Consider the following 24,695-nt stretch of genomic DNA (forward strand, 5'->3'; position numbering starts at 1 on the left):
CAGCCAGGGGGTCTGGCTTAAAAGACTGCATTAAAGTATAAACAACGCTTTTATATGCACTGGGAAAGAAAAGAAAGAAGTTTGACTCCCTTTATTGTGATATTTGTTTTAATATGGTGGTCTGGAATAACTCTGAGGTATGCCTTATTTCTGATACACTCACAAGGTAAAAACTTGAGGAGAAATAAATATAAATAAAATAAACTTTTGTGTTCATTCATGGCTAGAACTAGCTTGTAAATATAGGAAGCAAGGGTACAGCCTGACTTCTGAAAGTGGTTATTGACACCAACTCCTACAGACAGACATCAGAGACAGCTGAAGGATCTGCACCACATCTTTATGTTCTGGTGACAGTTTGCAAACAATATACTGCAGTGACTATATCTTGTACTTAGTAGAATATACACTTTATTTTTTTAAGGGGGAAAAATCCAACAATTCAATACAGTCAAAACTTTACATTTTTAAAACAAAAGCATTCTTTTTAAAAAGACACTTAGCAGAGAGACTTACATACCCAGACAATCCACCAACAGAGAGCTCATATCCTTAATTCTATCATTTAGAAAGTGTCATAAAAATGAATACCAGGTAGGCTTTGAATATGAAAATGTTTTTTTTTCTTACCAGGATTATCATTTTTAAGTCCTTTCGACAGTCATCCATTATTCATTTGTGTGTACAGGGGGGGGGGGAATGGGTAGGGATAGACATTTTTACCCTGATGTTTTTATAAATGGTAACGATCCTACAATGTAGTGCCTTAAAATCTATGACTGAAAAGCATTTTATATACTAATCTACACACTTTCACTCAGTACATACTGGAACACATCAAAGAGAAATGCAAATGTTATACAGCAAAAACAAAGAGTAGTTTTGACCAAAAAAGGTCACATTTTATATTGCAGTCACATTTCCCCTGTTTAATGACAAATGGAGCTAAACACTCACCTGCTGCTCCAAAGGAACAGAATGGAGTAAAGACAATGAAACTCCTGAGTAGTTAATCTCTCTAACTATGGAAAAATAACATAGCTATGCTGCAGGATTATCTGAGAACATATTTTTAAAGGGACACTGTATCCAGCTATGTTATAAGCAGATCAAGCTTTCCATGCCAATGATAATGGAGTTTTAACAGCAGAAATAATGTCATTAAGCTGGAGAAATGCTAAGGGAAGTATGTTGCATGCAGCAGATGCCAATGTAGAATACTGACAAAAAAAAATATTTCCAAATTCATCTACCTTTTTTTTATGGCTAAGCTACCATAAACCTAATGTATAGTGTGCTGAATGACAATTCACACCAGGCTGGTGCAAAGAGCACGTATGAACACAACATTCAGAGTAGTTTGCATTTCTGAAATCATCATGTGCTTTTTGTCAACAGGAATTAATGCATGAGGATACTGCTAACTGGCAAAATAGGCTTGCCTCCAAACAAAACCAGTTGAGTGTGATTATGAATAAACTCAGTGACCACAGAAATAGCTCCCATGCCAATTCTCAGTGTCTCTACTTTTTGTGGTTTATTAAACATTTTGTAAATAGAAAGCATCACAAACCAAAGCTCTACAATAATTTAATTTCGCTTGATTTCTGCAGTTTTCTAAGAAACAAAATCCTCAAACCATGCTACATTAAAATATCTTAATGAGTTTGCAGAGATTACAATGAAAGCACTTATTACTCCATGAGGACTGAGATTAATATTAAAGTGTATTTACATATTTTGTCGTACAAAATACAGTATTCCAATAATCATGTTATTACTGTGTTTCAGACACAAATGGAAAAACACTACACTTCTGCTATTCTGGACCCAACTAAACACCTTGCCAGTTGATGCTTCAAAGCACAAGTTAATTGTTATCCTAGTTCAGCAAAACAATACAAAGAACACCTCAGCCTCAGTTTTGTATTAGGAGGCTACCTTGCTGATTAATTCAGATAAAGTTCACAAGAAAGCACTACTAGGAACCACAAGTAAGAACCATGTGCATTAATGGAGCAGTGGGGGAGGTTATGTGTGTGGGGAAAGATGTATTATTAAGAGTCTGAAAAATGGAATTATTACATTCCCTCCTCAGCCTCACCTTCTTTTCATTATAATTAGATAGTACAAGTTCACCAGAAAGATAATCAAGTTGACAAGCTTTCACATCAAAAGCAATTCTCATTATAAATTAACTCAAATGAAGAGAATTAGTATCTAAAGTTCACAATGAGAATGACTTTGAACTCAGCAATGCCTTGTCTCTTACAATGTTGCATCTTCCTTGCTGGGCATCATTCAGCCAGGAGAGCATAAACTTGCGTTGTTTTCATAAGAAAGATGTTTAGCAAGGCATTGCCATTGTGAGGGAATGTAGTTGCCATTAAGTATTTTTATAGGTTCTGTGACAAATTTGGGAAAAACAGATGTAATATATAGAGTATGTTTTGGAGCCACAGGGGGAGAGAGGGTGTTTTATTCAGACTACACCCAGTGAAATTACTGGACCTAATTTAAGTCAGGTTCGTTAGTTTCAATGGGTCTATTTTGAGTAAAACATAGTTGCGTAGCTTAGTTGAGTAAAACATCCAGTGAATTCTTCCCTGCTTCTCAGCTTAATGAGATCTGCATACCAGTGAATTCAATGCTGGCTCAGAAATCAGCCTTGCCTTATTCTGTTAATGAAAAAAGGACAAAGGTGTTTTTTAAAGCGGAAAACTCTGTGTGTGTGTGTGTGTGTGTGTGTGTGTGTGTATTGTTGTAGTTGCCATCCTATCAATGCCACATGCAGCGGCGGAGCGTATGCCTGCACTGCCCAGGGTGGGCGTGCTTCCAAGGGGGGCAGAACGCGCTCCTGAGCAGGGTGGGGGACAGAGGGTGCCCTCCCAGGTGCAGGATAGCCACTCGGGTGCACAGAGCGGTGCACGCGCCCTGCAGCTGGGGGTGGAGGGAGCCACTGAGGGCGGACATTCGCCCCCACCCCCAGTTGTCAAAACGAAGGGGGGAGGGGGGAATGCTACCAGCAAAGTGGCGCAGCTCCCCCCTTCCCCCGACGGCTTGGGGTAGGCTTGGGCAGCACACCGAACGCCCCCCCCCGAGCGAAGACACCTGGGGCAGCCTGCCCCCATCGCACCTCCCTTCCTCCGCCCCTGGCCACATGCACACCTGGCTTGGGCTGCAAACTTACAAAACAGTTTTTTGATATTTTTTATTTTGTTTGTTTTTAAAGAACATGTTTGAACAAGATGAAGCTTCTTCCAAACAAATCTCACTGCTCTATACAGGTCACATCTGTCTTTTCTCTCTAACTGGTTTTCAAACTGAAAAAGGGACAGTAATCAGTTAAGAATTTTTGATTGCCAGCATTGTCTCATGGCTATGCACATTGCACAGAGGCAAACCTCAGATCTGTCACAGACTGTGCGCTCCATAATGAGGTGCAGTTAATCAAGGCTGCCTGGAGGTGTGTCCGTGGATGCCTGAGGCTCCAGCATTGCAGGTGAAGCCAAGCAGGTGTGGACCCGATCAATTATTTGGATGGGAGACTATTGGGGCAACCCAGCTAGATGGGTGGGGGATAAATAATAAAATTATTCTAATTATTATTATGTATACGCAGGATATAAAATTATATTTTAAGTGTGTCTGCATGATGTATGCTTGCAAACACATGGTTATCACACTCACAAAATTTAGGTGAGCATTTAAAAAGGCAGATCTAAAAGGGTGCACACAGAAATACATGAAGTAGATATTTAGCTGAAGAGTATATGAATACTAGTGAATCAGTGTACACATTTTTCCAGGAAAGCAGAGGTGCATATACAAAAAGATAGATAATGCGCCTTTTTTCCGTAGCAAAGGTTCAGATTTGAAAGATTTCTGTTACTCTAGAAGTTGAAACAATTCAGTTTTGTATAGCTGCCTTTAGTGGGTGAATCAGCCTCAACATGAGTATCTGTGTTAAAACATCCCCAAATTCTGGGGGGTTTTGTGTGTTTTTGGGGTGGGGGTAAAAAAAACTGAACTAGATGCTTATGGCCCAGAGGTGTTTAGGAATTCTGTAAAAAAACAACACCATAGAGATTCTAGTATGCCTTAACTATTCAAAATATATTTGCTCTTAACAATTTTACAGTATCTCTGTTAAGCTTTAGCTGCTGGTTCTCTTTTACTGCACCTGTTATCTTGATACCTGACAGAAGGACTGCCCACTAGGGAGTACTAGAACCAGTTCTACATCTAGAATACTTGGTTATTCAGCACAATACAGCACAACACAGCACAGAAAGGGAAAGTGCCAATCAATATTTTTTTTTAAAAAACCCACCTCCAAAGACATTGGGAATTTATACAAAACAGCAACCAAGATTAATATCATAGGTTTAATATAAAAACTTATAAAGGCTTCAGCACCCACAGCACTAAATATATGCCTCCATTACTTCTTGAATGAATGATACAAAAGTAATGAATAAGGGAAAACTCCACCAAAATTTCACATGAAACCTGCACAGAGATTGATCACAAAGAACCACAAATTATCCCTTAAACCTAAATCATTGCTCTAGTTGCAAAGTAGAAATCTCACATGACTATTAAAGAATGATTAAAAACCAATAAACAGAGTTAAATGCCTATGCTAAGCCTGTACAATGAAATGAAATCTTTAAGAAAAGGAAGATCAGCTTCTAAATTATTATTTAGAAATTATTATTATTATTCAATTAATTTCATCTATGGATGAAATTCAGTTAGGGGGATATTTTATTTCAATCTCTCTCAAGGGGATAATCATGTACATTAAGATTACCATAACAAAATTCTCTATTATATAGATCCTTTGCTTTTGAAGATTTTCTTTCTTGTCCACAATATTTATTAAAAAATTAAAAGTTGTTAACCCTTGGATCTTCAGTGGCATGTTGATAGTAACTGGGTAACCATAAAGAGATTACTGTTCCCCTCAAACTGTTCCCAGCAAGGTCTGTAATCCTACAGATCACACAGATCCTACAGATTATATAATTAAATAGCAATATGTAGAAGAGTTTGCATACTTATAGCAGGCATCCTGCACTATTTTTTTGGACAAATTAATGTTAAACGTTAGTGCAAATTAAGAACATTATTCTCTACTATTATCACTATAAATTGGTTACCAAGATGAAGAGGAAGGTGGAAGACCTGGTTATGCTAATGATATATTATCTACCTCCCATACCAAAGAAATAATGCATTTGAAAGAAACAAAGTTGTAAAGTCACATGATGTTTACTGTGTCTCATTTGTTTTTCCTGGGAAGAGTATTACAACTACTTCTTCCTACACAAAGGTACACGTAAAGTTACACACATAACCTTTGCATTGTGTTGTACAACACATGCAAATCTTCCAAGTGACTAACCAAAGCACATTAAATGTGGGAATTCATATTCTATTTCAGTTGTTTTGTGCTATAAAATGGCTGGAGAACTAAAATTATTAACAGCTATCATGAAGAGCCATATATTATATTTCTTATGTAACACACACAGGTATTGGAAAGCTGGCTCCAACTGCAAGTTATAAGGGGATGCAGCACATCATTTGGATTAGTACTACAATTCTGATAATATTTTCTTTCTGTGTGTATTTAATCATTATACCAATCTTCTCCAACTTTTGAGAGATTCTATAAACAGCCCACAGTCAATTTTACTACGTAATATGCACACTGGTGCATTAATTGCAAACAATTAAAACAGTACAGGCAATTTCTTAATTTTGTGAGGATTACGCTTTGAAAACAGCAGAAAACCAGTGTTTTGCAAAATGTAATCTACTAGCATAGTTGTGTTGGGACTTTCCTGTCAAGTCCAACTTCTGAATCTGAAATAGCAATCTTGAAACCTCTTGTGCTAAGCAGGGATTGCCAGCATTGAACTGTACACCCAAAAAATCCCGTGTTGCAACACGCTAAACAACAACAAGCAACACGTTGGCTAATAATGTACTGACAATATTTTTATAACATTATACTGTTTCAAAATTCATAAACAGAAAACATATGTGCATGGAGTCACAAATTAGTAAGAATTGAATAAATGGAACATCCATGCACATTGTCCATGCACATATTTTCTGTTTATGAATTTTGAAACAGTATGTTATAAAAATATTGTCAGCATTGAACTGTAGGCACAATAGTGCCCCTGAGGTCTTCCCATGGTTCCGACAGGCCAAATGAGCCCCTCTTACTTTCTGCCCTTTTAATGAGCTGGCGAGGGGGGAATGCATAGAGCTGAATGAGGAAATTGGAAGCATGATGCTTATTTCCACTTTCTCTTTTAGCTCCATGTCCTTTGCAAGGCCCAGATTAATTATTCTGGATAAGATCACTTGGAAAAGTGATCTTCTTTCTGTGGGGAGGCTGACCTGGCTGAGGGAAGTGGCCAGAAGGGATGGTGCACTTGTCCAAAATTCCAAATGTGCCCACAAGTCTAAAAAAGTTGGCAACCTCTGTGCTATGCTTTCCATTAATCAACTGATGGAAGCCTGCTAACCCAGCCATTAGTCCTATGACAAATTGGTGTGGGTTTTATCCAGTTTTGAAATATATCTATTCTTGACACATTTCAAGTTTCATGTAGCTCATACTCAGGGTGTAACTTCTACAGAATTGAAATGCCCTATTTTCACAAGCTATTTTGCTGCCCCTAGGGTCTAAGCAACAGGTTCTGCTACCACATAGGCATGTATCTGATGGGATATTCCAACTGTGCTATGTCTGATGCTTCAGATTAATGAGTCCAATGCTCATCATACTATGTTCAGGCACTCAAGTGAAATTCAGAAATCTTTAAGGGAAAAATAGTAGGGGAAAACAGCATAAACGTTGCTTATTTTATTTCTAACATGTACAGGACCAGGTAGAAGTGAAAATCAGCAATTATTCCGTAATTATTCAGTTGGGGCAATCAGAAGGCCACCCCAATTTTGATAAGGGACTTGGGGAAATTTGTTCAGCAAGAAAAAGTAAACTAGATATTGAACTTGCATCTTCTAGAAGATAAGCAACAGCAGATAAAATGAGTAACTGAGTGAATAACTGAGTCACCCTACTTTCGCAACCTGTCCTTTTATTATACTGCTCCCTCTTCATTACACATCTAGGTTTATGAAAGTAAGGAAATAGAAATTTCTTAGGATTATTACAAGGAGTAGATTGTGAAAATGCATCAGCATGCCATCACAATCATTCTATTGTCAGAGTCAGCAAGCTTAAGAAAAAGTGCTAATTTCAGAAAGTGAGTGTCAGCTTTAATCAGCCGAGAAAATAAGGTGCATCTAACTTTCTAGCATTTGTTAAGATATAGTGCATCTTGGGGTATGTGTTATTTTCCATTACTTCTATTTTAATTGATATGTTGGTTGTATAGTGTATCAAAACTATTTCTTTTTAATCTGTTTTCCACATATGCTGTTTCTGTTCCAATAGTACAAGATACAATAGATTAACAGAATTTAGCTGCAATATTGATATCCATTCTAAAGCACAGAACAGATATGAAAAAGAAACACAGAAGGAAATCTTGAATAATTATAGTTATATTCCCTTAATACTTGCCCCTTCCTCCCAGTAAAGGATCACCACTAATTATTCAAACTGAACTCAAGGACACGAGCACCAAGTGTCATTGAAAAGAGTTAATAACTGTACTGCATATTGTGGGTACAAGGAAAAATAGCAGTACAACAGAAATGTACCCTTAGAGACCTTGGTCTTTTCATCATGCTCAGCCCTTGGGTAGTTCAGAGGGAGGTACTTGCAGGCAAGCAGGGTCATCATCAGTTGTGGAACACCTCACATCTTTCACTATTCATTCTGATGGCAGGTGGTTTCATGTGTAGTTTTTAGTTTCTTTGTGATTTTAAGAGTCTTTAAAGTTGCATCACTCGGAATCGGATAAGTCACTTTAAACAAAGCAAAGCAAGAATATGACTATTTATAAAACAGCATATTGTTACATTCACTCTCAGGGATGTTACCAATTCCCCATTATAAAGGAAACAGACTACTTGGGGAGCATTACACGAGCACTAAAACCACTCCGCTGAGTCAAGGTATCACGAGAGGGTACAACAATTCTAGGAAATGTATTTTAACTGCACAAAATTAAACTGCTTCCCATTTCTATCAATGAGCCATGGTAGAGCTTGTCCAACTGTTGATCCATACCCAATACCTGGTGTTTTTTAACACTACTGTGACCTCCCTTTAAAAAGTGGGTGGGTGGGCACAACAGAGGACTGTTACTGGCTGCAGCACATCTAGATTATATCATCCTAAAACAGCAGCAATGTCCCAAACATTGCCTTTAAGAAAAACCTCCATTCTGCCTGAAAGCTAGTTCAGCATTCAGGCATTTTTCTCTCCTTGATCATTAAGAAAGAGCATTACATGCTGAAAAAAATTGCTACAAGGGGATGTGTGCACCTGAACAGGCTCTGCTAAAATTCAAGGTACCCATTTACTTCTGTATTACTGACATTCTTATGTATCCTTGCAACCAATGGCCTTGAAGAAGGTCTCCAGGATTACACCAATGTATGCTGCTTTAGCTGGAGGAGGTTATTAGCAGCTAATAGCAGCTATGGGGAAAGCCTTGTGCGTTCTTTTCAAGATAAGCACTAAAATATGCTTGAGACACGACATGCAGCTGTCAGGGAAACCATATGCAAGGCAACCCAAAAGGATGAATAAATTAAATAGCTTGCAGCAAGGTAATGTGCCCCACCCACCTCTTACATTGGTCAGGTCAGAACCAACACTGTAGCAAAGCATCACTTTAATGGGTCTAAAGCAAGCTCTCCCAGGACCAATATTACCCTACAACTCTAGGTCACAAATATTGTGGCTCATTACTTTTTAGTAAAAATAAGAATATACTCCTTTGAAGAATTAAGTGCAGGAATTTACTATAATGAACTGAACCTGTAATTTAAGTGAATATGGTTATTTTTATTTTCAGCCACTCATATTAGTTAAAAAAACTAATGCAAGTGATTTGGAGACAAATTGCTTAAATGAAAGTAAAAAAAATCCAAATCAATTAAGAGGAAATGCTTCCATTTTACAATATGCAAAGGAATTTATAATTTTTTTCAGAAGTAATACACCCACAGCAGTGTTGTTTGGACAGATACACATCTGATAAGGTTGCAATCTAAACCCCACTTATTTGTAAGTCCAATTGCATTCAAGAGGACTTACTTCTGAGTAGTCACGGTTAGGATTGAAGCCAAAGCCTCATTTCTGCCCAAAAGAATCAAAAGGCCCAGAACTGAAAAGAAGATTCATACTTGTTCTCAAAGTAAGAGAAAACTATCAGTCCTGCACATCATATTATTTTATATGTATAACTTGGAAAAGGGAGCAATTACAAAATTATTTCAGCATGACTCCTTCCACATTATATGATTTGTTTTAAAGGAAAATACTTTCGAATCATTTGCCTTCCATTCCAGACATGACAGCAGTAAAACACCTGCCAGTCTAGCAACATAGACAGATTTATTCCTCAAGTCATCAAATTAGTGTTATTTGATTAGAAACACCAAATTCTTTAAAATGTGTTAAATTTGTTTTTTAAAATATTAAAAATTGGCATATTGCAACACAAGGATCAGAAAGCGCCTGACCAAGTTGTGTCAGAAGAAGTGGATCCTGTTCAGGGTTACAGAACAACTGAGCTACAAACATTAGTCTCTATTGAAACAGAGCAAGCCAAGGATCAAAGTAAGGGAAAAGGGTTTGCTTACAAGGGTCCATATCTGCTCTCATATTTAGAGACAATGTTCTTGCATTTTCCCATTTCCTTTCGCAGCTCTGCCACCTCGGTCCTCAGAGCTGTATTCTCCTTCTCCAGAAAGGCAGCTCGGACTGTGATCTGGTTCTCTTTCAGGCGACGAGCATCACGAGATCGTTTGGCTGCCACATTATTCTTCTTCCGCCTAGTCCAATATTTTTCATCCTAGAAAGAAAAGAATCAGTTCAATAGTTAAATACTTCAGATATCAAAAAGCCAAAAAGTACCTACCATTTGGCCTCTTCTTATGACCAGCTATGCAACCCAGCTTAGCAAGAGTTATCTATGCCCTAGTAACTTCGAGAATAATTTCTGTGTCTCATATGTAGGGACTACTCAGAAATCTGGCACAGGAAAGAATCTGCTAGATTGGTCAGTCCTGATCAACAGACAGAACACATCTTCAAACAGCTCCAGTGGTTACCATCCACTTCACAGCTGGGTTTACTTGTATTACAGGATTTAGTAGGACATACTGTAATTTTGCTTTATTCAATCATAGAGTCATATAACTGTAGAGTTGGAAGGGACCCCGAGGGTCATCTAGTCCAACCCCCTGCAACGCAAAAATCTCAACTAAAGTATCCGTGACATATGGTCACCCAACCTCTGCTTAAAAACCTCCAAAGAAGAAGAGTCCACCACCTTCTGAGGGAGTCTGTTCCACTGTCAAACAGCTCTTACTGTCAGAAAGTTCTTCCTACAGTTTAGTTGGAATCTCCTTTCTTGTAACTTGAATCCATTGGTTTGGGTTCTACCCTCCAGTACAGGAGAAAACAAGCTTGCTCCATCTTCCTATGGCAGCCCTTAAGATATCTGAAGATAGCTGTCATATCTCCTCTCACATTTCCGCTTATCCAGGCTAAACATATCCAGTTCCCTCAACCCTTCCTCATAAGACTTGGTTTCCATACCCCCAATCATCTTAAATGCCCTCCTTTGCTTAAGTTCCAGCTTGTCAATACTGTATCCTTCTTAAATTGTAGCACCCAGAACTGGACACATTACTCAAGATGTGGTCTGACCAAGGCAAAATTGAATAATTCTATTACTTCCTTTGATCAGGACACTATACTTCTGTTGAAATATAGAAATATGCTTGACCAAATGCTGGTGACCTTTAAAAATACGTATATAAAATATATATATACACATATAGCATGTACCTGTGTATATTCACACACACACACACACACACACACACACACACACGGTAGTTGCTAGAGAAGGATGAAGGCATTTTCATATTGCTCATACCTCTGTACCAAACAAACAATACAATGGGTCAAAGGGGTCAGCTGATTTACCAAAAAAGAGGGGGGGAGCTGTAGGAAATACCAGTACTATGAACCAGAACAGCAAAGTAGTGAACAAACCAGCTTCCAAAAACCTTTTCATTATTACCTCCCATCTATGCAATAACTCATTCTAAAAAAATAACACATGAACACTGCTCTCTAACTCACATTCTAACACTGTGATAAAAACCAGGTGTTACCTTTTGGTCTTCCGGGACAAAGACTTTCTTGGCTTTTTTAATCATGGGCTGTGGTTTCAGGTCCTCTTCAGCAAACTTATGCTTTCTAGGGTTGAAGAGCTCACCTCCTGGAACACTGGACAGCACTAAATCAGCAGGGTCAGGGTTGAAATTCACATCAACCTCAACACACTCTGGATCAACAGGGCTGGGAGTCAGTCTCTCGTTATCTGGTGAGGATTCTGGCAAAGAAAAAAAATTGAAATTGGAAGTCAGTGTGAGGAAAATATCAACAAGGAAACCAAAGGGTTAAAAGCAGCCCCCCTTTATTTAACACCCCCATGTACATGGCACTTTACAAAGAATGGTATGACATGTCCTCACCCCAAGGGACTTCTGGTCTAAATCTAGACACAAAGGCGACACCCATGGGAGAGGAAGGAAGAAGGCAAGGGAAGAATTTGTGATTTTAGTTACATACCTTTGACCTTAGTTACAGGAGGGTAATTAAAAGACCACAGGGATAAAATCACTATAAAGCAGCCTTAAGGCTGTGCTGTTGTGACAGGAGTTAGTGCACCCATTTCATCCCACCAAAACACCCTGATACTTGCAGCAGGAGCTGGGATACAATCAATTTAAGGTCAGTTAACAGGTCACCTAGCTAATTTAACTCACCAAAAAAATAACCACATCAATCCATGGTATTTCGGAAATACACCTAAGATATGCAAGGAAACCTGGACAGCAGCAAATTGAAAGGTGGCAGCAAAACAAAAAAGCACATTCCTTCTTTTAATGTCAAGCCACAGGACTGCCCCAGCAAAAGACAGGTATGAGTGTGCCTATGAGTGAGTGCGGAGGAGGCTATTAATCCCAACTAACATCCTATTAACAATCCATTAAGAATTTGTTCTGAATCCGGGATAGATGGGGTCATTCCCAGAAGCCAGCATCTGCAGTCTTCTTGTGTTAACTACCACAAACTGTGTACCAGCTTGTATGAAGTAATACCTACAAGAAGAGTGTAAAGACAATCCTGTTATTTGACAGATGAACTATATATATATCTCTTGTTCATCTGTCAAATAAGATTAATTGCATATGAAAACAGCTAACAAATGCATGCTTTCAAGAAAAACAATTCCCCTCAACATCACGTCTGCCAAAGCAGATAGCCAGACATGCAGGGTATTAATGTGCTCTGTTTCGTCATGTGAAGGATAACATTTTGCTATTCTTCGCTGTCTGGCTGGTAATCTACGAAGAGGAGAACTCGGACTTGTGAAAAGATAGGTCTACTGGTCAGAAGATGTTTGGGTGTAGCAATCACGACTGGGACTCTGCAGATTTTCAGATAATAGTTCCATATTTCACATACATCTCCCAGCAACCATTTATTAAGCTACCTGTTGTGTTAAGAAACACAAACACACATAGGCTTTGTAAAAGAGCATGCTCTATCTGAAAGTACAGCTCACTTGAAGCTTAGAACAGACTTACACTACTATCCCAACGTTAGGATATGTCTCTGTGCAAAGGTTCCAGAAACACAATTAATGCCGTGGAGGTCTAGTTCTAACATTACTTTCATTCATTGGGGGGGGGGGGGCACCAAAAAGTCACTTGGGCAGGGCCCCTGTAGTTGATGTAGTGTAAAAGCAATGCATTAGCAGTGATAATGAGCTATAGTGCAGAAGCAATGCAAGTTACACAGACAAGTTTAAGCTGACTTGCTACAGCTGTTTTAACCATCCATCTCCACTTTAAATGAAAAAGCATTAAAGCACAACAGGCAAATATATTATATTGATTTTGAGATTAGGAAATATTCAGATTGGCATCATTACACATACCTGCACTTGTGGTAGTTTCTGATGGCTGGAAAACCACTGTGGAAGATGATGAGAGTGGGGTGGTAGCAGCAGAAACACTGGCAGGTTCTTTTCCTTCCAGCTCAGCCACAGGCAGCAGTGGGTTCTGGTTCAGATCCAGGTGAGTAGGACTGGAAGGGATTCCATTCTCCAACAGGAACTCATCCAGATCCATGTACTCCAGGTGGAAAGACTCCCCATCATAAGGAATTGTTTTGTCCCAGATGGGAGGCATGAGGGAGGCAGAGACTGCCATTGTACTAGCAGCTGCCGCTTCATCTTCCTCAAGTTTTTCCTTCTTCTCTTTATCTAAATGTAAAATGAAACGATGGTTTTAATCTTATGGAGAATTATAATCATGGTTCAAACATATACACCACTCAATTACTCAACAATATCATGGTCCAATACACTTATCAGAAGGCACATGCTAGGTGCCAGAACAGAACCATTTAAGATTAGAAACATCCCTTTTCAAATGGGGGTAAGCAATTATGCACAAAATGCAACACTGGACTTTGAGATTAAGCTATTAGAATGAACGTTGGTGTGCACACTCAGCACATAACTATAAACATCTATGTTCACAGCCAAACTCTAGCCCCTCAACTCACAGCAAGTCCGTTAAAACCCTGGATTCTAAGTAGTGTACTATAGTTTCACCAAAGTGAGTGTTTACTTTGCCTGTCTTTGATGCTATGGTAAACATGCACTAAGAAGCCACAACTGGCTGACTCATATCCACTGCATGTTTGGAGACATACATTTCCTTTTTATATGTTTACATCCAGTCACCAGTGAGGATGTGGCAGATAAGCTGTAAAAGTGTACCTGTCCTAAAAGGGAAGACATGTCCACATAGTGTTAGTAAATCACATGAAGATAAACATTCTAACTTCCCAGCTACTACTGCCATGTTACATTTTAGAAGTTTATATGTGATCAACATATGGCAAAGCATTTTAACGTGTTTCTTTGACAGTGCAATTGTTTGCATGTTTACTCAGAAATAAGCCTCAATGTGTTAAATGGGACCTACTTTCAATATATAGAATTGCAGTCCAAAAACAATGAAAGGGGGAGAAACATTTGTCAATGTTTAGTGACATGGAGAGAGGCTCTGTACATGGATCTTATCATTTTTTTATTAGTGGTGGCCATACAGGAAATTGTGAAAACCTGGAAGACAGCTCTAGGATATATAATACAGTCGTTCTCAAACTAACCCAGGATATTTTTTGCCAAACTTTTCCCACTGGTGTGGACATCAAGACGTGCAACAATAATTAATATGATGACTGAAAAAACCCAGTGTGTGGACTCTTATATAGCAACTGTGCACACACAAACATTAGATCTGAAACAACCCATTTGCAAAATAATGCCCCTCTCTGGACAACCTATTAAAAACAGCTTGTTTGGCTGGCTGAAGTGGTGGTGAAAGGGGAGAAGAGGGTTTGCATAAAGTAGAATTTTAATAATTCTGCTCAAATGTTGTCAGCCACTTATGCTACCATATTTAGTCTGTAACAGTATGTATGCATGATACAGTGGTGCCCCGCAAGACGAAATTAATTCGTTCCGCAATTTTTGTCGTCTAGCGAATTTTTCGTCTTGCGAAGCACGAAATCCCATAGGAATGCATTGAAAATCAATTAATGCGTTCCTATGGTCAAAAAAAGTCCAAACAAAGCCAAATTTGGTACAACAACAGTTTATTAACTGCTCTTTAAAGTCACACATACTGTAAAGAGCAGTTCAAAAATTTAAGGGAAAATAAATTAACTTTATAAACAAAACATGTCTGTTTTTAGTCAAAGAAAAAAAGTCGCGAGACGTTTTCGTCTTGCGAAGCAAGCCCATAGGGGAAATTCGTCTTGCGAGGCAAATCGCGAACGGAAAAAACTTTCGTCTAGCGAGTTTTTTGTATTGCGAGGCATTCGTCTTGCGGGGCACTACTGTACTTGTTTTTATGTTTTTCTCTTTTGCTTTAACTGAAATGATTAAAAAAGAAAAGAAAAAACTTAGGAAAATCAGTTGACTTCTGAAAACATATGTAGATGTAAAAAGTTTTATTACAGTAATAGAAAACAAATGGCAAGAATTAGGAAAGGGCTGCAGCAGGCACAATGCTGGAGCATCTACTTTGCATTAAGTATTTCAAGTAATAAAAGAACTACCTTCCCATAAAATTTTAAACCAAGCCACACTGCATGCTTCACCCAATACACAAGATCACATACTTTTGGGTGTCCATTATTTTGAGTGTCAGATCTACAGCACTCCAGACCTTCCGCACAAGGAAGGAATTTTATCACCTAGACTAGAAACCAGGGAGCTTTGAGAAAATAAAAACAAGGCTCCAGTGAACAACCAAAACTGGAGGAAGGCTAACATTTACTACTGAGGTTAGCAAACTGTCCATTATAGATTTTCTTCTTATCTACCATGAGTAAAAATCTACCATCCATCCAGATTCAGACCGGTGTTCTGGAACCAGGTGAATTGCAAGAGACAAATGCAGGTCAGCCATCCTTGCCACATCTACAAAACGAGATTTACATTCACATCCATCTTGGAATGTCGATGGAGAAATGTGCATGCAGGTGTGTCACTTGGGAAGGGCGGCTCCAGAACACGTATGCATGCTTACGTTAATCAGGAGCACCTCCATCTCTGGAATACCACGAAGCATCAAAACAACCAGGGCAAATGCCTCCCCCTCACTTCCCCCCACGCAACTCAACCTTGAATATTTGCAAAGAGTATTCGCTTGAAGCCCTGATGAAATCCCCATCTGTTGTCTCCAGATCGTTTCCCTGGATCGGGAAGGGCGGCGCAGCGAAGAGAGCGCCTGGCCTTTCCGTGTGTCGTTTTGGCAGCCACGCTGCCGCTGTGCTTATGGGGAAACGGGAGATCAAATCGGCCCCCTCGACGCTGCGGAAGGAGCCGCTGTTTTGCCTCCTCCGCCACGACCCCTTGCGGTGCCACCCGAGGCACGTTTGCACGGCGAGGCTTGCTCCCTCGTAAGCGTGCAGGAGGGGCTGGTGCTGCTCATCTCAGGCGCGTAAACAAGCCGCCCGGATCATGGCAGGCGAAGGACAAACCGGGGCGCCAGAGCGCCGCAAAATGGATGCGACTCTGCGCGCGCCGTTCCCCTCCAACCCTCCGGCTCGCTCCGCAGCGGCCGCCCTACCCGGAGCCCCCCCCCCCGCGCGCTCCCGCCGCCGCCGCCCTCACCGAGGCGCGTGTCCCGCGGCGGGTTTTCCATCAGCTTCTTCAGCACCAAGGGGAAGGCTCCCGCCAGGCCCCGCTCCTGCTGCGCGGCTCCCGCGGTCCCCGCCGCCGCTTCCTGGTGCGCGGCACGGCTGGACATACTATAACCAAGCGGGCGGCGGCTTCCGAGACACCCCCACCCTCCTCGTGAAGGCCCTGAGAGGGGCGAGCGGCGGCGGCGGCGAACGAGGCCAGCTGAGGGGGCACCCGCGAAGCGAGAGGGAGGGGCCGACCCGCCACCACTCGACGCCGACGCCTGCGCGTGCGCCGCTCCGGACGGCGGCTTCTCCGGGGGGCCCCGAGGCGCTTTTAACTATTCATGAGCCCAGCGTCGCCACCCTCACGTTCTGCGCCCTGCGATTGGCTAGGGTCTCCGGGAAGGCGGGGCTGGCCGCCAGGCACGTGCAGCTGAAGGGTGAGTTTCTCATTAGCATGGGGGCCCCGCCCTACGCGCTGGCGGGTATGCCGCCGAGACGCCCTATTGCTTTGCGCGCGACGCGCACCCGCGGCTCTGACCTTAAGTGAGCCTTGAAGCGAAGGGTGCGTGCCAGGGTAACCAGCAGAGGGAGGCGGCGGAGCCCTTTTCACCTGCGTGGGAAGGAGGGGGAGTGGAAGGTGAGGGGACCAAAGAGGTGCCGGGACGACGGAGGGGGCCCCGCGGGGCAGCCCCGGAAAGAGGAGCTTGGCGTCTTTAGAGGTCAGAAAGCTCGCGGAATTGGAGGCCAGCAAGCGCATTCACAGGAGGAACAGCAGCAACAACGAGGCTTCCAAAAGGGAGCCCCTCACACCCTCTGCAGGAAAACACGAACACGCACAGTTTGTTATTTCACCTACCATACACACCCATACGCCTCTGAACCACGTTTAAAAATAGCATCCACCCATCGTCAGAGAATCGTAAAGTTGGAAGGCACCCCGAGGGTCATCTAGTCCAACTCCGTGCAATGCAAGCATCTCAGCTAAAGCATCCATGGCAGATGGCCATCCAAGGAAGGTTGTCAATGGGAAGTTTCTGTCATATTTAAATAATTTATTCCCCACTTTTTGAGGCAGTTACCTGCAAAAGAGCTTGCAATATTTTGTAAAAGTACAGCGATACAGAAATCCATTTAAATAAAACCTTTTAAAATAGGGTAAGTATGCCCCCCATGGCTTAAAAAGGCAAAAGGGTCGTTTCTCTCCCCACTGTGTTTCAAGTGGTGTTCGCTGCACACATTAGAGACGGGGCCAGAGTGTCTACACCCAATGCACATTACGTAATTTTCTTTGTCCCTGGAATTCTCTGAACTCCTGTTCAAGGAAGGAAAGCGTATCAAACAGGAGTATTTCTCAACAGACTGGATTTAGGTAATGCCATATGCACGGGTGGCACTGGTCTAAACCACTGAGCCTAGGGCTTGCCAAACGGAAGGTGGGCGGTTTGAATCCCTGCAACAGGGTGAGGTCCCGTTGCTCAGTCCCAGCTCCTGCCAACCTAGCAGTTCGAAAGCACATAAAAGTGCAAGTAGATAAATAGGTACCGCTCTGGCAGGAAGGTAAATGGCATTTCCATGCGCTGCTCTTGTTTCACCAGAAGCGGCTTAGTCATGCTGGCCACATGACCTGGAAAAACTGTCTGTGGACAAATGCCAGTTCCCTCGGCCTGTAAAGCGAGATGAACACCGTAACCCCAGAGTCGTTCGCGACTGGACTTAATTTTCAGGGGTCCTTTACCTTTTATATGCACCTGGCTTTAAACACCAGTGGTGGGAACATTGGAGGCTAGTCCATTTACAACCAGACCAGGGGGTGGCAGTGCTTGTCAGACTTCTGCTCCTTAGTCCCGTTGCCTGTGTAGAATTTAGCAGGGAGGAGGTTGCAGACAGAAACCAGTATTAGTTGCCTTCACCTATTACTGGCTCTGCTTCTGCCTGCCAAAGTTTCTGGCTCTATATACTGTTGGCCTCCTTGCCTTCCGCCCTGCAGATCCCAGTGGACCCCAGCCTCCACTGGGTAGGAGTTCACTAGAGCCAAAGTAAGCAATAATAGGTACATATTGACAGTTGGAAACAATAAACAATTCTTATAATTACAATTCAGTTCACATAAGAATGAATCGTGAATGAAAGATTTAATTCACCCATTGTTGGAATAAACAAATTAATATAATCTAGAAGTTCTGAACCGTACTAGAATCTTGGAAGACACACTAGAATCAAATGTGCTTGTAAAATTCATCTCAGACCATGCCTAAAAGTCTGCGAACCTAAATTTCTAGAGCTGGGAATGCCTTCCTTTGTGTCCATCCCTTTGGGAATCAAGGTCTTGAATTTAGGTCCCACTAGTGGCATTAAGTGTTATGGCACTTTCCTGCCAAAAAGATGTGACAGGCCAAATCACCTGAGGTTTTACAGCAAACCTCTCTTCATCAAGCTTTTGGGTTCAGAACTACTATGTGGCTATTAGTGTGTACCTAGTGTTTTATATATGCATTTGCTTTATGTGTATGTATTACAGTATATGTATTGTTAGTTTGTATTATTTGCTTTCTGTAAATCAGTTTAAGTGCTGTTTGGCAGAAAAAATGTTTTAAAAATAATTTACAGTGAAAGACTATGCCTATTCAGAAGTAAGTCTGACTGAGGTCATTGGAATTTACTCCAAAGTGAGTATAAAATTGCAGCCATAAGTGTCCCTACTCGCTTCCTGGAGACTTTTCAGAAACAATAGAACAGAGTACAGTCTAAAACCACCTGCTGCTTGCGATAGAAGCAAGCAAGCAGAGGTATATAAAGTCAAGAGTAGACCTTTATTTTCGTAGTTGCAGGCCTCTCTTCTTCCAGTGGGCAGAAGCAAACTGGAGATTAACTGAAAATCCTTCTAAAAATATGTTTTAAATTTCTACTTTTTACATGCATGTAACCTGTTTCTCATTTTTTGAGTATTAACTTTGGTTCACTACATTCACATACAAAAAGTCCACATGAAAATTGACCAGCATTTTTAAGTGAGTTTGTTTTCTAATATATGTAATGTTTATGCATTTTTGCCCGCTATATTGCATTATGTCCAACCAGATGCTTTTGCAGGGCAATACTGAAAGCAGGATTGCATGTAACCGCCCCGATGCCACCATAAATGTAAATAATCATGAATTAATTAAAAAAGGACATACCATATTTTCCCGTGTATAAGACTATGTCCCCCCCAAAAAAATGTTAAAAATTGGGGGGCGTCTTGTACACGGATACATCTCCCCCCATTTTCTTAAATCGGAGTCCCCCAAAATAGGGGGCGTCTTATACATGGGGGCATCTTATAAACGGAAAAATATGTTATTTTGCTACTTTTACAAATGGGTACTGTTTGGTTCATGTACAGTATGGCTTATATTGGTCAGCAACAGGAGTCACAATATTGCCTTGCTCTCAGTCTACCTAATTACAGTCAAACACAGAAAGCTGTTTTATTATATTTATGGCTAGTAAAGCTTCCAGGGTAGTTTGAGGCAGCTTGAGACAGGCGAATTTCCTTGAGTGGTGTGTTCCTCACACTAGGCTGGGACCCAGCAATGAGTCAAGGGCCACTTTCAGGTGCCTCCTCACCGGCCTGGGATTAGAATGGAAGGTGGTAAGAGGGGGGAGCTGTTAGAGGAGGAAGAGGTGAATGCAAAAGGATCAGTGAGAAGGGGCAAAGGACACTGAACATTTTGAAGTCTGGTGGGATAAGGTACAAGTTGAGTGTGGAAAAACCCTTTTCACTTAAAGCCACTGGATCAGCAAATTCTTCCTAATATGGAGTGGCTGAGTCACAATATATCCATGGCAACTGTCCTTACTTAGCTTGAGGAAAGCTGAATTGTGGAACTCCTTGCCACAAGAAAAAAGCTAAGGCAAAGAATTTAGTAATTTCAAAAAATGGATTAGATATCAGTAGAAAGTAATAGTAATTGCCAGTTGATTATGCCAAACTATACCTACACCTGCCACTATTTTGGATTTTGCTTGGCTCCTGCATCACCATGTTGTAGTTTGTGGGCCTCAGTGATTTTCAGCCATCTCAAGTAAGGCCTGGGAGTAGAAAGCTTGAGAATCCATGTCCTAAGGTACATTACTATGAAAGAAACCATGGTCCCTAAAGTTAGACCATGATTTTCTCCTGCATCAGTTTCCTCCAGTGATCTGTTCCACCATCAGCCACTTCTGCATTCTATCTGGAAGGTCCAGCTGGACATCATCCTTGCTGGGACTGGTGACATTGAAATCCCACTGAAGGCTTGCTGTTTTCAACTGTTTACAAAACGGTTGGGAGAGGAATTATCCCTCAACATGAAATCTGGAGTTCAGACTAATAGGATTAGTGGTAATAAGATTTCTACACAACATCAGCACCTAGCATATTCTAGTGCACAAGGACAACATCATAACCAGGGCACATGTCATCTGGAGATTTGCGACAAGGTGCGTCATCACTCTGCAGACGACACCCAGATCAGTTTATCGTTTTCATCAGAGATCAGGTGAGGCTGCAAAAGCGGTAAGCTGGTATTTGGAGATAGCCATGGACTGGATAAAGGCCAATAAACTGAAACTCAGGTGCAGTTTCTGTTGGTAGGCAGTTCATCTAGCTTATATGGTGTTCTTTAGCCTTTTCTTGGCAGGGTTGTACTCAGACTAAAATCTGCAGTGCCGATAGATTTGGTCTTATATTTAGAGACCCAAATGACTTCTAGCCATAGTTATGTTATGGAAGCATCCAGGTTTGACTACTGTATTGCACTATATGTGGTTCTGCCTTTGCCGAATACTTAGAAACTTAAGTTAGTACAAAATACTACATCAAGATTTGTAATCACATCCCAGCAGTCTCAAAACAACTGAACTAGTTAACAATTGCCAAGCACATGGCTTTTATGTTTATAGGCCTTAAACAGCTTAGCACTGGGATACCAGAAGGACTGCATGAACCTGCCCAGATATTAAGGTCTTCCTCAGATGCTCTTCTGAGCTCCCTTATCTTCAGAAGTGAGAAAGGTGGTGCTAGATCGGCCACCTCAGCAAAGGTAGAAGAACATAGACATCCAGGCCACTAGCCATTATTCTCCTTTAAAGTCACTCAAGTCATCACATCTCGTGGGAATGAATTCCATAGCACAGTGGTTCTGAAACTTTTTTCTCTGGGCCATACTTTCAGAATAAAAATTTGTTCTCACCACCAATTTTTGTGTGTGTAAGAAATACATGGGGAGGGACACCTCATGGCAGTGGTTGATTTATGACATAGAACACAACTAGTTTATAATATGATCATGGGACATCCAGAAAGTATAAAACAATGCAGCTAAGAACACAAATCATTTCCTAAATAAAATACTGATTATCCTTGAATCTTCCTGCCATATTGCCATCCTCTCCTGCCACACCAGTGTGGCGCATCACAGCCTTTGAGAACCACTGGTCTAAGTATATAATGCTGATTGGATCATCTCTATATGTTTCGTCATACTCCTTAATGAGACAGGACTTCTTACCCTTGCAGAAGCCATGCCGCCTCTGCTTCAGCAAGAACTGTTCTTCCATATGCTTGGTAATTTTAGCTTTAATAAAGCATTCTCCAAACAGATGTTAAGCTAGCTATCTTGTGATTACCAGAATCCCCTTGGTTCCCATTTTTAAAAATTGTGTCACATTGCCCACTTTTCAGTCCTCAGGTATGGAGGCTGATGTTAGGAGCAAAGTATATGTTTTTGTTAGAAGATCAGCAATTCATATTTGAGTTTTTAAAGAACTCTCAGGTGGATACCATCTGCCCCCGGCAATTTGTGAATTTTAAATTGTCCCTATGGCCTAGAACTTCATTTCTTTTTAGTACTATTTGCTTCAGTTCCTCAGACTCTCATCCTGCTATAGTTGGTTCAGGTGATCAGATCTGCCCTACATCTCCCACCATGAAAATAAGGTAAAGGTAAAGGTACCCCTGCCCATTCGGGCCAGTCTTGCCAGACTCTAGGGTTGTGCGCTCATCTCACTCTATAGGCCGGGAGCCAGCGTTGTCCGCAGACACTTCCAGGTCACGTGGCCAGCGTGACAAGCTGCATCTGGCGAGCCAGCGCAGCACACGGAACGCCGTTTACCTTCCCGCTGGTAAGCGGTCCCTATTTATCTACTTGCACCCGGAGGTGCTTTCGAACTGCTAGGTTGGCAGGCGCTGGGACCGAACGACAGGAGCGCACCCCACCGCGGGGATTCGAACCGCCGACCATGCGATTGGCAAGTCCTAGGCGCTGAGGTTTTACCCACAGCACCACCCGCGTCCCCTTACCATGAAAATAGATGGAAATAATTCATTCACCTTCTCTGCTGAATTCATTCCCATTTTCCTCCCTTAGTGCACCTTTCTCTCCCTTATTCCTTTCTAGCCACTTTCCTGCTTCTAATGTGTATTTTGTTGGTCTTTGTGTTTTCTAGTGATCCTTGAATGGCAGGCTAACTGCAACATCTTGGAAAGAAAAACAAGTACGACTTGCACAGGATGTTCCTCTGAATCCAGGAAAAGGACAAGCAACATTCTCCCAACCCCATTATTGAGGGGGCTGTGGAGATCAAAGCTGTTGTCACAAAGAGAATGGGAATGGGCTGACAGACAAAAAGTGTGCAATCGTGTGGGAAGTTTTAGGATGAAACTCAGCTTGTATGGAAGACTAGTGGGTCTTCATAGGAGAAAATATAGAGAGAGGAACCTCCAAACTTCATAGAGCTGTTCTTTTAACTGTGCTGACCTTCCATCAGGTGTTAGACTGATACTCTCAGGCTTGCTTTCCTCATTTTCTTCTTCACCTTCGGAGAAGAGACATCTTTGTATGTCTCTCCTGCTGAGAACAAAGAGCAGGCATGGTTCTTTGTATCTCCATCTTAGTTAGATAGAAGAAAGGATATTTCCTATCAGGTATGTTTTCCCTTTAATAAAATTAGCTTTCTTAATTTCCTAAACTCAGTATCAGTGTGATTATAATCAAGAACAAAGCGTGCTTCTCCAGCAAGTATTCAGTGCTCAGTTCAGCTTCCAATCTGTGTATTAACCCTGCACAAATATTCCAAGTGAGTTCACACTGAAGGAGCTGTAATCATGGACCTCATTTTGAGCAAGCCTGCTCCAAATAAATCATATTATTATTAACAGAGAACATGCAAATGCATATAGAAGCTGCCCCAAATAAAACTGAATTTAGCCAAACTTTACAGTACTTACAAGACTGAAGCTTCTCTCTAACATTGCCCCCTAGGCAATTTGTCAAGACCTTAATCTATCTACAAAGTTTACTTGAATCTTTGAACAGTAAATATATATATATTTATCCAATAGAAGTCAGTAATAATTGTTGTTGTTCTTGTATTTATATGCTGCCCATCTGACTGGGTTGCCCCAGCCACTCTGAGTAATTTCCAACAAAATATTAAAACAAAAAAAACTGAAACATTAAAAACCTCTCTGTAGCAGCTGCCTTCAGGTGTCTTCTAAAATTCAGATAGATGTTTATTCCCTTGACATCTGATGCGAAGGCATCCCATAAGGGAGGTGCAACTACTGAGAAGGCCCACAATGCACACAAACCAAAAATAGTACCTTTATGCCCAGAGCAAGAGGAATTTACCTGTGCAGCTGGCATTCCACATATCCAACCTCTCGTTTTAACCACCCCCTCAGCCTCTATGCATGCAATACTAGTGTGCTCCAGTGAGGTGTCCACTCACTGGCATGCTATCACTGTACCTCAAGGCAGACCAACCTAGTTTAAGTTACAGATAGGTAGCCGTGTTGGTCTGCCATAGTCAAAATAAAAAAATTCCTTCCAGTAGCACCTTAAAGACCAACTAAATTAGTTCTTGGTATGAGCTTTCGTGTGCATGCATACCAAGTTCATACCAAGAACTAACTTAGTTGGTCTTTAAGGTGCTACTGGAAGGAATTTTTTTATTTCAACCTAGTTTAAAAAAGACACCAGGTGCATGAGACGCTTCACAGGGTCGTTCTTGCCTGGCAACTTATTTAAATCAGGCTTCAGTTCACCAAATGAAAGAGTCGCCTTCTGGAATAGCAGAAACATCCATAGGGTTGATATTCTGAACTAGTATCCATATTGTGACATACTACTGGCCCATGGTGTGGCACATAGTGGAGTTTCACATACATTATTTAGGATCTATGTGAGCTATTATTTAGGAACTTAATGCATAG

The 24,695-nt window shown here is 41.3% G+C and overlaps 1 protein-coding gene and 1 long non-coding RNA gene across 3 annotated transcripts in view; one reads left to right on the forward strand and one right to left on the reverse strand.

Annotated features, from left to right (window-relative positions):
• Positions 1-388: 388 nt before the first annotated feature.
• Positions 389-24,695, reverse strand: part of TEF (TEF transcription factor, PAR bZIP family member) — a 28,099-nt gene continuing 3,792 nt past the window's right edge. The window contains exons 1-5 of one of the 2 annotated variants that reach the window (XM_082241321.1): positions 16,446-16,729; positions 13,188-13,514; positions 11,353-11,573; positions 9,808-10,019; positions 389-7,959 (exon numbers count right to left, since the gene is read on the reverse strand). In XM_082241321.1, coding sequence (XP_082097447.1) covers positions 7,938-7,959; positions 9,808-10,019; positions 11,353-11,573; positions 13,188-13,514; positions 16,446-16,581 — 918 coding nt within the window. In that variant the 5' untranslated portion in view covers positions 16,582-16,729 and the 3' untranslated portion in view covers positions 389-7,937. Of the gene's footprint in view, positions 7,960-9,807; positions 10,020-11,352; positions 11,574-13,187; positions 13,515-16,445; positions 16,730-24,695 lie in introns of those variants that run through there. The other variant, XM_082241320.1, reaches the window with a different exon arrangement.
• On the forward strand, positions 20,053-23,449 carry LOC309542499. Its single transcript, XR_014224260.1, has 2 exons — positions 20,053-20,979; positions 22,928-23,449. It is a non-coding gene; the product is annotated as an uncharacterized lncRNA (long non-coding RNA).

This window comes from Podarcis vaucheri (assembly GCF_965113315.1).
Source record: "Podarcis vaucheri genome assembly, chromosome: 10".
NCBI lineage: Eukaryota > Metazoa > Chordata > Lepidosauria > Squamata > Lacertidae > Podarcis > Podarcis vaucheri.